Source organism: Struthio camelus, chromosome 20 (assembly GCF_040807025.1).
Source record: "Struthio camelus isolate bStrCam1 chromosome 20, bStrCam1.hap1, whole genome shotgun sequence".
Taxonomy (NCBI): domain Eukaryota; kingdom Metazoa; phylum Chordata; class Aves; order Struthioniformes; family Struthionidae; genus Struthio; species Struthio camelus.
Window position 1 is genome coordinate 2,304,150 of NC_090961.1, and position 10,691 is coordinate 2,314,840.

Sequence of the window (10,691 nt, forward strand, 5' to 3'; positions counted from 1 at the left end):
TCCTTTAAAAAAAAAAAAAAACTCTAAAAGAAATCTTATTTAAAGAAAATGGTTGTTCTTTCTTTACTCTTGGAAACAAGATAGTAAAAAAAGGAAGTGGTTAAAAACAGTAGGAAGAACCTAGAGCAGACAAACTTGCCCACAGCACAATCTCAGCATTGGGACAAATTTCATCTGCCTCACGACCAGTATCTCAGAGTAGACCATTAAACCATCTTTAAAGTATCTGAAGCAACGGGCAAGATTTTTGCATTTAAGCACTAAATAAGGCAACCTGAAGTCCACTTAAGACTGCTCAAATAACTCTGGAACAGGTAGAAGAACACTTTCATACACGCTGAAGAGCCTTACAATTCATGAAATAACTGAAATATACTCTGAAAGTAAAATCAGATGTCACTTAAATATTTGTATGTGCATTTCCATTGGGCATGTCTCAGGATTAGAGTTACAGTGAGATTATTTAGAGGTTTCTCTGTTGGGTCAGAATTCTGACATATGATCATTTCCATCCCATCTCCAAACACAAACCTCTCAGTTCAGGGGGAAAAGTAAAAAAAAAAAACAAAAAAACAACCCATCAAGTTTACCTGCTGTCTTCTCTCTCTGTCATACTCAGACCCCCTACTGCCAAAATAATTATCTGAATTGGTAGTCTCTATCTAGTTTGCATTAAAGGTGTAAATTGCAAATTAGTTTTCTTGTGAAAAATAACAGTTTAATATATGAGAATATTAACAAAGAACAAAAATGCATGACCTAGGGTTCACACAGTAAGATAAGAGACGTTGCACATCCCCATTCTTTGTACACAAAAAGTGAAATTCACAGATAACGGAGAAATCAGCAAGTACACACAAACCTAGAGGCAGGAGGGACAAAAGATCTAGTGACTGTTACACTGCAGAATCCAAATGAGGGAAAAAAAACACTTGGAGCGGTTTATGGTCTAGAAAATCATGTTCAAATAGAAACTACTTTTCTAGTGCGGATGAAAACATATTCATGTGCTATCTGGTATCACCTGCCAGGAATAGAACAGAGTAACTTACTCAGCTGTACGTCCACAGAAGCTTCAATAACCTGCAGCTAGTTACAAGAATCCACAGATTCGCATCTTCCCGTTGCATCATGCTAAAATTCATTTGCATGATTCCTCACAGAAGCAATCTTGCTCAGGCATGAGGTTATCAAAGGCATAATCCCTTTGAGAATAAAGTTTATTACCCAGACTTATTCAGGTTTTCCTCAAAGATGATGTTGGAAGATGCCACATGTTATTTTATTGTACACAGTTTACACATTTTGCAACAAGATATAATGAATCAATTGTAATATCCTAGCAGCCCCCATTAAAGCCTGTATATTAAAAATACTGAAGTAACTTCCATTTTACAGGACCTGTTTTCTATGAAATTTGAAGTTAAAATTCATTGTGGCAAAAATCTGCATATCAAATGCATTTGCTGACAGATGACAGTGATTAAGATAAAAGAAGTTCCTAAAAGTAGTAGGAACGGGTAAAACACAAGTCCACTTTCTTTACAGTGTGACAGCAGAGCAGACAGGCATGTTAAAAAAAAACAACAAACAAACAAAACAAAAAACCCAAAAACCACACACACACACACACACTACAATGGGGGAAATGGAGGGAGGATTTACATAAAATGGAACATTACCTAAGAGCAACAGGAGACAGTTTGAAAGTATTGCCCGAATCCAAAGAAATATTTAATTTTTACATAAAGACAAGCAAAACCATTGCCTGTTTGCATGTATTTTAAGAAGCAAGGTAAATCTAGATTTAATCGCCTTAACAAACTCAAAGATAAGTAGACAGAAATAACATGAAAATATGCTTGCAAAGTCCACAGCAGCACAGCCTATAGGACAGTGTCTTGCCTAGCAAACGTTCTAAAAATTCATAACCAAAATCCTTATTTAAAAAGTAATTTTAAAAAATCCCTCTACATATAGCCTTCCTTCTTCTTCCAGACTGCCCTCAAAAGAGAATTCAGAGAGGAATATCAAATACACTTCCGGACTGGAGGATCTCTGTTGCTGTTCCCACAGTCCTAACAGAGTAAGTGCAACGAACCAGCTGCCCAAGGAACAAGACCAAAAATACAAACTGAGACCAAATGCATGTCAACCAAAAAGTCTTCTTAATTTACCACGTAAATTGACTACATTGCAGAAATATTGAACGTTAAGATGTAAACTTTTTGAAACTTTGCTGCAGCACCAAAAAATAAAAATAAAGAAAGAAAACAGTAAGAAGCAGCATGACGATTGCAAGAGAACTAAGGGCAGAAGGGAAGGTACGTTAATAAATGCCTTCACGTAGGTTTATTTGATAGAGACAAAAAAAAAAAAAAATTTAGTCTAATCATTGTTTCCTCCGGTCTTCACAAAACTGAAAACCAATTTTACTTAACTTTTAAATAGTTTGTAGCCTTCTTTAAAACCATATTTACAACATCATGGGAGATTTATTAAAACTGCAGCTTATTCTGTTATGCCTGTGTTGCTGGCTTCTGCTGTCTGAGGTCCCGGTATACAGCGTATTCAGAGAACACCTGTTCTACAGTGTGCTCCAGAAACGGGACCTGCATAAATCCAGCTCAGCCTAACTGGCAGACACAGAAGAAATACTGGAAAGTAGAAATAGCTAACAAATGGTATTTCTGGAAAAGAATCAGTGACAATCCCCTTGTAAAATGTATGCATTGTGTATTGCAGCATAGACAAAAAGAAAAAAATATTTATGAATTATGACCAAGAGAAGAAAAATATTTCTTCTGAATAAAGGCCTGGGCCATTTTTTATCTGTCTGGACTCGAGAAAGAACAAAAATAAAAGTGTGCATTAGTTCAGTCCAGAGCTCTATTACTTAGGACTACAGCATACCAAAGAATTCAAAATGAGAGCCCTGGATCTAATCTACAGTTTTCACAACCTACGACATTCAGCAAACATAAGCCTAAACTTCCAGCGCCATCCTCAGATTGTGCTTAGGCAGTGCCTTAAGATCCACAAACTGCTTTTTTAGAGTTAAACAGAACACCAGCGAAGGACTTTTGCTCAAATTTGATCCGAAGCTTATTTTCTGCTTTCCTTGGTGGGTATATCATAACAAATAGGTTTTGATATATATAAATAACTAAGTTAAACAGTTTGTAGCAAAGCAATTCCTCCTCCCAGAAAAAACTCTTCTCATCATTTATCCCTGTGAAATGCATAACCCTGGTTCTCATTTTGTACTGTCAAATTATTTTCCTTATACTACTTGGACACTTTCAGATGCTGCTGTGACCATATTTTAACATACCTCTGACAACCTTCACAACTCCACTTACCCACTCACAGAGACAGTGTAACAATACAGTGCAATTGGTTACTGAATGACTAGCTGCAAGCTAAAAAGAGACATCAACAACAGAGTTGTATCCTAGTGTAGTCTCTCTCTTTTTCTGTAGATTATTACCAGAAGACGATTGCTGTCCCTAAGGACACCTAAAAAAAATCCTCCAGTTCTATCATTAACAGTTTTTACCTCCTTAAGCAGAAGGAGCGAGGTTAAAAGGAAACTCCTGTATAAGAGATTGCAGACTGGGTGCTGATTGTTTATCTGAAGTGCAGCGTTTCCATTAATCATTCAGATGGCAGTGAATAAAGAAACAGCACATACTCTCAAGCGATGGAATACAGAAAGGCTCAAGGTGAATCACTTTGTTCAAGGACTGTGCACAGTCTTGGCACCAAATTCATGAAGATGCTTATCTTTAAGACCTGCAAAAGTTCTGTGACATTCAGTGCTAAGTCAGGGAACAGCATAGCTTTATTTTATAATCGTTGATGATTAGGAAGTAGCAGTGATGAAGTTCTTCCCTCAGCAAGAGAGAGCATACCTGTAGATAGTATTTCGTAAAGCACTTTGGAAGTAAACAGGAGGAAAAGATAAGTAGCAAGGTACAGAAGGTAAGAACCACTATGTAAAGTATTCTGAACTCTTAAGTATTTAAAGCTGCTGGTATACAGATTCTAGAAGGATAAACATGAGGTTCCAGTCTTTCAGTAGGTTTTACAGAACATCAAGCTGATTATTCAAGAATAATCCAAATTTCAAATTAGACTATCCTCCTGTGACGTGAAGTACCAATCTTCTGCAATTGCAATAAAAGTGAAGTCAACTTTTTTGCCAGATTAAACAAAGATCTGGAGACTCCTGACTATCAGATTTAGCGCTAAGAGTCTTGTGTAGAAGAAAATATCTGCTATAATGGTGTATCTTGTTCAGGTATCAAAGCAATGCAAGAATAACAAACAAAGCAATTGGAGGTAAAAGAAAGATGAGTAAAGGCATCAATAAGTGTTCAGTAAAGTCTCTGTTCCAACAGCAGCTAAGGAAAAGACAAATATCCAGTCCAGCAGAAAGAACACATGATTTCTTATCATCTTTGAAAATGTGATTTTGAAGATGTAGATCTGACTGGAGATCTCAGTCTCTTTTGATGGTGGAATCTCTCTTCCCATCTCCCACAAAGAACACACTAACCTGAGTCAGCTATAGGAAAGATTCCGTTTTCAACACGTTAAAATGACAGAATTTGGAGTGACCACTGTATTTGTGTCATTTTACTTAAAGACTGCTAAAAAGGGAATCAGATGAAAGGTTTTCTGTAGGTAGCCAAAAAAAAAAAAAAAAAAGTAACAAGGGCCTCTCTCCAGACTCTCTCCAGAATAGCACTATCGAAAGTGAGAAGATGACAATGCCCTTCCAATTCACACAAGCCTACTCACACAGGCTTGTATTCTCAGATCCATGCCAAGTTGTTAGTTATAACTGTACTCTACATTTCTTAAAGAGAACACTTCACATTGGGGAAATCTTTAACGTACAATTGAATTAACGGATTCATTGAAGTCAAGTATATGTTAATACTGGTTTCTACCTGAAAGCTGTGATGAAGTCACAGTTGCAAGTTTTTGACAGTCACAGTCTGTTTCATCCTAAGCACTTTGTGAAGAATTGAGCAAGTGGAAAAAAAAATCCACAGGCAGTGATGGAGAGAGCTCTTATTCAAAACCTAATTATCACCTTTGACATCAGCAAAAGTAATGCAGAAACTACTGGCAAAATCGACTCCTGAATAAGTTCTCTCTGCTGTCAAGTTTTCCACAATAAAGAAGTCCCTCTTTAAGCTCTTCTACGGTTAGTCTGGTTTAGAAGAACAGAGAACAAACTCAAGTTATTGAGTCTTACCTTCAGTCCTGTTTTTTCATCATCACTACCATTATTTGTAGATGGTGTTTCATCCCCTTGCCTGGAAACCAAGACAAAATCTTCACTGTTAAGAGTGGATACCGAGTCTGAAGAGACACTGATTTTTCCAACAGAAGCCTTGTCATCCATGACTTAAAAAGGAAGTTCGACTCATGAATGAGATTAAATATTTTATAAACTCCTGAAAAACAAAAATCATAAAAATACTTACATAAACTTCATGCTAAAAAGCTCAAATGTTTGTTTTCTGAAACCTCCTGACTATTAAAAAAATAAATAAGAAGTAACACATCTGACAGCATAACCACGCATCAACTCCTCTGTTAGTGCTCATCCATGGTCCTGTTTTGATTTTGCTATGAAACACACTACTTGTTAAGCACTGGTTTCCACAGCTCACACATGGGAAGTCAATACATCCTTTTTCAGTATTTCATGATTATGTCAGACACCGTTCTACCCAAAGCAGGCCCTCAGAACACATGCCATGCCTGGTGTAAAAGGACTTATATTAGGATCAGAACTATAAAGTTCATTTATTCATTCAGATAACGTGTCCGCCTTCATCTATGCTCATGCAAAAATTAATTTTGTAGATATCAGAGCACACTGATTACTATGCTGTCGTCACATTCTCTTTCCCCAAATAATAATAGTTAGATCTAATTCTTGATATTTTGGGCTAAAGACACTGTAAAACCTTGGGACATGCAGTATTCTGCATGTATCTATGCTGGATCTTCTGTACTGTACAGAACAATAAAAGAAAAGACTTCCAGGAAGCAGGAGGAACAGCGTAGGTTGGATCTGTACTGAGAGTCAGAGCCAACAGAGGATTTAAAAAAGCTGGAACTGGCACTGAGACACATTTGAAGAAAGGAACAAAAGGTGAAGTTCAGCTGCACACCTTGAACTCTACAGCAACGATTCTCAGAATCACTGGCTCAAAGCAGAATGTCATGATAAAAATGGCTGATTAAATTTCTCAGAATCCCCATTTTACCACTATCACAACGGCTCAGGTCTTCGCATACTCTGAAGCGTGACCAAGCCTGGACGCTTTTCGGCCTCAAGCATGCCTCCCATTCGGTGGAGCACTGTCCCAGTCTGGCTCCCAACAGAGCTGCCAAGCAATGAAGAAACCTGCCACATCCACAAGCACAGCTCATCACATTCCCCTCCGAACCAAGAACAATGTAGCTGAAAACAGCAAAGCCTGTTTTTATTTCTGTCAATATCTTTCTCCTCCACAGCCACCAATATGACTTGAAAACCTGCCAGGAGATCAACAATCTTTTTTCCCCTCAGGTTATTTTTAAATCCGATTCTTTCCTGATCAAGTCTCTTCATGGCCCTAAAACATGTTACACTGGCACAACTGAGGGAGGCAGCAACATGCAAGAGGAAGAACAGACGTGGGTTGTGCGTGAATAACAATACACCTGCTATTATTGGGTATAATTTTCAAAAGCACATATGATATTTAGATATCCCTTTCAAAAACATCATAAAATCCACTGACTTTCAATGAGAATTAGTGACTGAGAAATTTATATATTCTGCCAAGTTTTACCCACTGTATGTGCCTATTTGGTATTATTTGCTAACACCTTAAAGGTGGGACACAGTTCTTATTTTTTAAAGACAATTTTATTTAAAGAATTCACATTAACACATTTCTGTAGAAGTTCCTTATTATACACAGATCATCTAAAAATAACTAAACTGAATAAATTGAAACACAAAATAAAAACAAGCTTCAAACTTTTGATAACCCTTTGGCTTTATTATTTTCATTCAAACAGTGTAAATTCATATCTGCTGCTCTGTAAGACAGCATGAGTAGAAAAGCTGGCTTTGATCATAAGCAGCTGTAAAGATCATCTAGGCAAGGATCAATTCAGCAATTTATTTTGGTGTGCTGTGTCTGGCTTGAAACGTCAATTTCATCTATTTCCAAACTCTTTCATTCTGGCACCTCTCACCAGCATAAACTTCAATTAAAGAGAAAAAAAAAAAAAAAGTATGCTGTGCTTTTGCATACTCCTTTTTTTTAGTACAGTGTGGTGTGTAAACAGACACCACACTCGATCCTGGAACACAGCTGGGCTTAGTCTAACCCCTACAGCAGTTTCACAATACAGAATTGCAACAACAGAAGGTCCTGATTAGCCCAGTTCTGCCAACCTTATACTGAGCAAAAGTCTTACTGAAACTACATGAGATAAAAAAAGCACTGGGAAGGGGACTGTGTAGTGGACTACAGTAAGAAGCTTTTGTATATTAGTGATGTATCAGCAGGCTAGGCACAATTACCCAGCCGCTGGGGAATCAACCACAGAATTCACAGAATTAATGCTCAAATAGCCAAGCTGTAAAAATACCATCTTAAAATACCAAAAATACTAAAATCGTGTCTTAACTAAAATTTCCATATTCCCACACTTTACTTTGCATGCATTTTATTTCCTCTACATGCTACTTTAGATCACTTTGCTTTGTGCAGATTGCCTCACTGATCATTTTACCTAAACCATAAAACTCACAACGGCAAAATCCACAACAGAAAGCCCATGAGCTCATTAAAATAAGGCCAGTCAAGAAGGGCACACATCAAAGACTAGCAGAGCAATTAAACGTGGCAGGCCTACAGCTCTTCTGGAAACAAGCAGCACAAAAAAACAACAGCGGTGGCAGTGCCCTTTAGCGATATCTGCAACTTCTCTAAGAAACTTAAGTTTTCTGTTCTCACAGTTTAGCAATCTAGAAGAGACCCCCAGCCGTACGTAGATCTCAAGTTTTAATATTTCTCAGGAGAGCCAATGTATTATTCCTTTCAACAAAAGCAGCTTTGGTTCATTTCAACATAAATAAAAATGAGCTTTCAAATTTAGCATAGTTTAGTTCTTGACATAAAACTACACTGCAGTAATGCAGTATTTGCCTGAAGGTGTCTTTACGCCTCTGTCGCGGACAGAATGTCTAGGTAAAACTAAGAGGCTAATTTTTATTAACTTATTTCTTTGCTCACCTATGTAATTAAAGGGTACCCTTGTCTCTCCTCACACAAAAGACCATTGGAAAAAGCTGCAAAATGAGAAGAGCAACGCGGCTGGCTCCTGGGTCACTGTTTTTAGTTTTATTTTAAATTCTAATTCTGAACACAATTCATGTTCACTCTATGCTTGCTGTTATTATACGCGGCCACAACGCAAGGCCAGGAATCAAACTATCATTTTTAAACATTCTTGTTTCTGTCTAAAGCAATCAAACAGCAGCAACACCTTACCTCACTCCCTCTGTTCACATTCAAACAAACAGCAAAGACACCACTTACCACACTAAAATCTCAAGCCACAGGAAGCAAACCTATCAAAGTTCAAGATTAGGTCAATAGCTTTCTAAAATATTTGTCTTTTCTTGCTTACCTGCTTCCAAGTATTTGGTGTATGACTTGCACTTGTGAGCAAGATTTTCCTCACAAGTACTGCCAGAATTAGTTTAAGAGCTCAAAGTAGATAGCATATAAAAAAAGAAACCTTCCATTTTACACTATTGTAGAAAAACACTGATGCTTGAATGCCACTTTGAGACATGTACAACAGCTCGAGCGAGGCATAGTAACTACAGCTGGTTTCATTGCCTTTCCAAGGGAGCACCTGTTTTTCACTATTTAGAACATCCATAGCTACACATTAAAGCCGCAAGACGAGCAAAAAAATCAATACATTTCTGCTGTGAACTTCTCTGACCGTTTAAACAGAAGTTACCTTGAAATGAAGAGTAGACGTAGCACCCTTAGCACAGAATTCAGAGGGGCATGCAAGACAGAAACGGATACCACCACAACATGCTACACTATTATTTGGTACTAACCAATTGTAAACTTAAGTTTTTAGGTTTTCAAGGCAGGAGAGAGCATAAGCATGAGAACAGGTGTGCAAACTAGAGAAGAAAGGTGACTTTTTTCCCATTCTTATCTTCCTCAACTTCTACACTTCAGCAGCAGCTCCTGTAGTGATTCCAGAAAGTTATAGTATAGCTGATGAAGAACACACAGAAGAACGATACAATAATATTAATGAAACTGTTGCTTGAATTATTGCATTCTCTAGTAACCTTGAACAACAACATAAAAAATCTTGGCATGCAGAATAAATCTATATCCTCTGCCTCCTAAAATATAAAAGCACTAAGTGTAACATTAAGTTTACGTGGAAACAAAAAAAATGGGACAGCATAAAGCCAAGACTCTGAGGTGATTGACTCAAATCAAATTCATCCACTGAAAATAACACATTTTGTTTTTATTTTTCTAGCTGTATGTGAAACTCCCCAATAATATTCAGTACAATTCTATTTAAACATAAAATTCTGCTTTCCTAGTTTGCATCATTATCATCTTAACAAGCATGAGTAAGTGGAATCTGTAGCAGAATTCAGAAGTTTTGCGATATGTTTTGCAAAGCTCTTTTACGACAAGCCAGCCAGCATTCTTTAGAATTCTCAGTTCACATTCTTTGACATTTGAGGTTTTTTTCCTCCTTCACAATTTAAACAGTGTATGTTTGTTGTTTTATAAATACACAGTGAGTCCTGAAAAAAAACTGGCAAATGCTACAGTACGCTGCTGTAACTACAGGCAGTTGCACCAGGTGTTTTAGTCTGAGCAGCAAAAGAAATCTGATGTCACACTGACAAACACGTGGAAAAGGAGCTGTGGTTTGACTTTTGCTGAGCGCATACACATAGGCTGCCTTTTATTGAAGCTTTGGGGAAAAAACATATAAGGAAGATGAATCGCTAGCAACCTTTTTCCTCTCACATATCACATGATTAGTCTGCATTATCATGTTTGACCTTTACCTACCTCTCTTTCAAGGAAACAGCTACAGTCTTTCCTTCCCCATGCAAACCATATTCTCAAAAGAAATAAGAAGTATTTTGCACTCAAAATGAAGCAAGAAAGCCACTGGAATACTGCATGTGAAAATAAATTTTTAAAATGACTAAAGAGAATGATGAATAAAAAAGACAGCAACAACAGTACTAACTTTTCCGTTTATCTTGAAATACTCTGACAGCCACAGATGTTCCCACTAACCTCAAGAGCCAGATGAAAACAGGGTATTTATTGGAAGACAATGCTGCCTCAAATTTCAGCGCCCCTGTTCTTTTTGCTCCAGAGCAGACTAGTACAGACCTCAGGAAGCTGACTGCATTGTTATCCAGTATATAAAAACCCAGGAATCAGGCAAGAGTTAAGCTAGTGCAATCTTTGTTAACAAACCTTAATGTGGCAACAATTGTAAATCTGTTAATTTTACTTTGAAGGTTAATTTGAACCGTTCACTCGGAGGATAAAAGTCTAACGTTAGGCTCCTGTATCAAGCAAATTCCC

At 37.3% G+C, this 10,691-nt stretch overlaps 1 protein-coding gene across 6 annotated transcripts in view; it reads right to left on the reverse strand.

Moving 5' to 3' along the window:
- The window catches only part of RABGAP1 (RAB GTPase activating protein 1), a 79,246-nt gene that overhangs the window by 67,193 nt on the left and 1,362 nt on the right, over positions 1-10,691 (reverse strand). For 4 of the 6 annotated variants that reach the window (XR_011135623.1, XM_068914633.1, XM_068914629.1 and 1 more), the window contains exon 2: positions 5,270-5,471. Coding sequence is in view for 5 of the 6 variants with exons in the window: in XM_068914633.1 (XP_068770734.1) it covers positions 5,270-5,419 (150 nt within the window). In the remaining variant the exon portion in view is untranslated. Of the gene's footprint in view, positions 1-5,269; positions 5,472-9,166; positions 9,303-10,160; positions 10,180-10,691 lie in introns of those variants that run through there. The other 2 variants (XM_068914632.1, XM_068914630.1) reach the window with 2 other exon arrangements.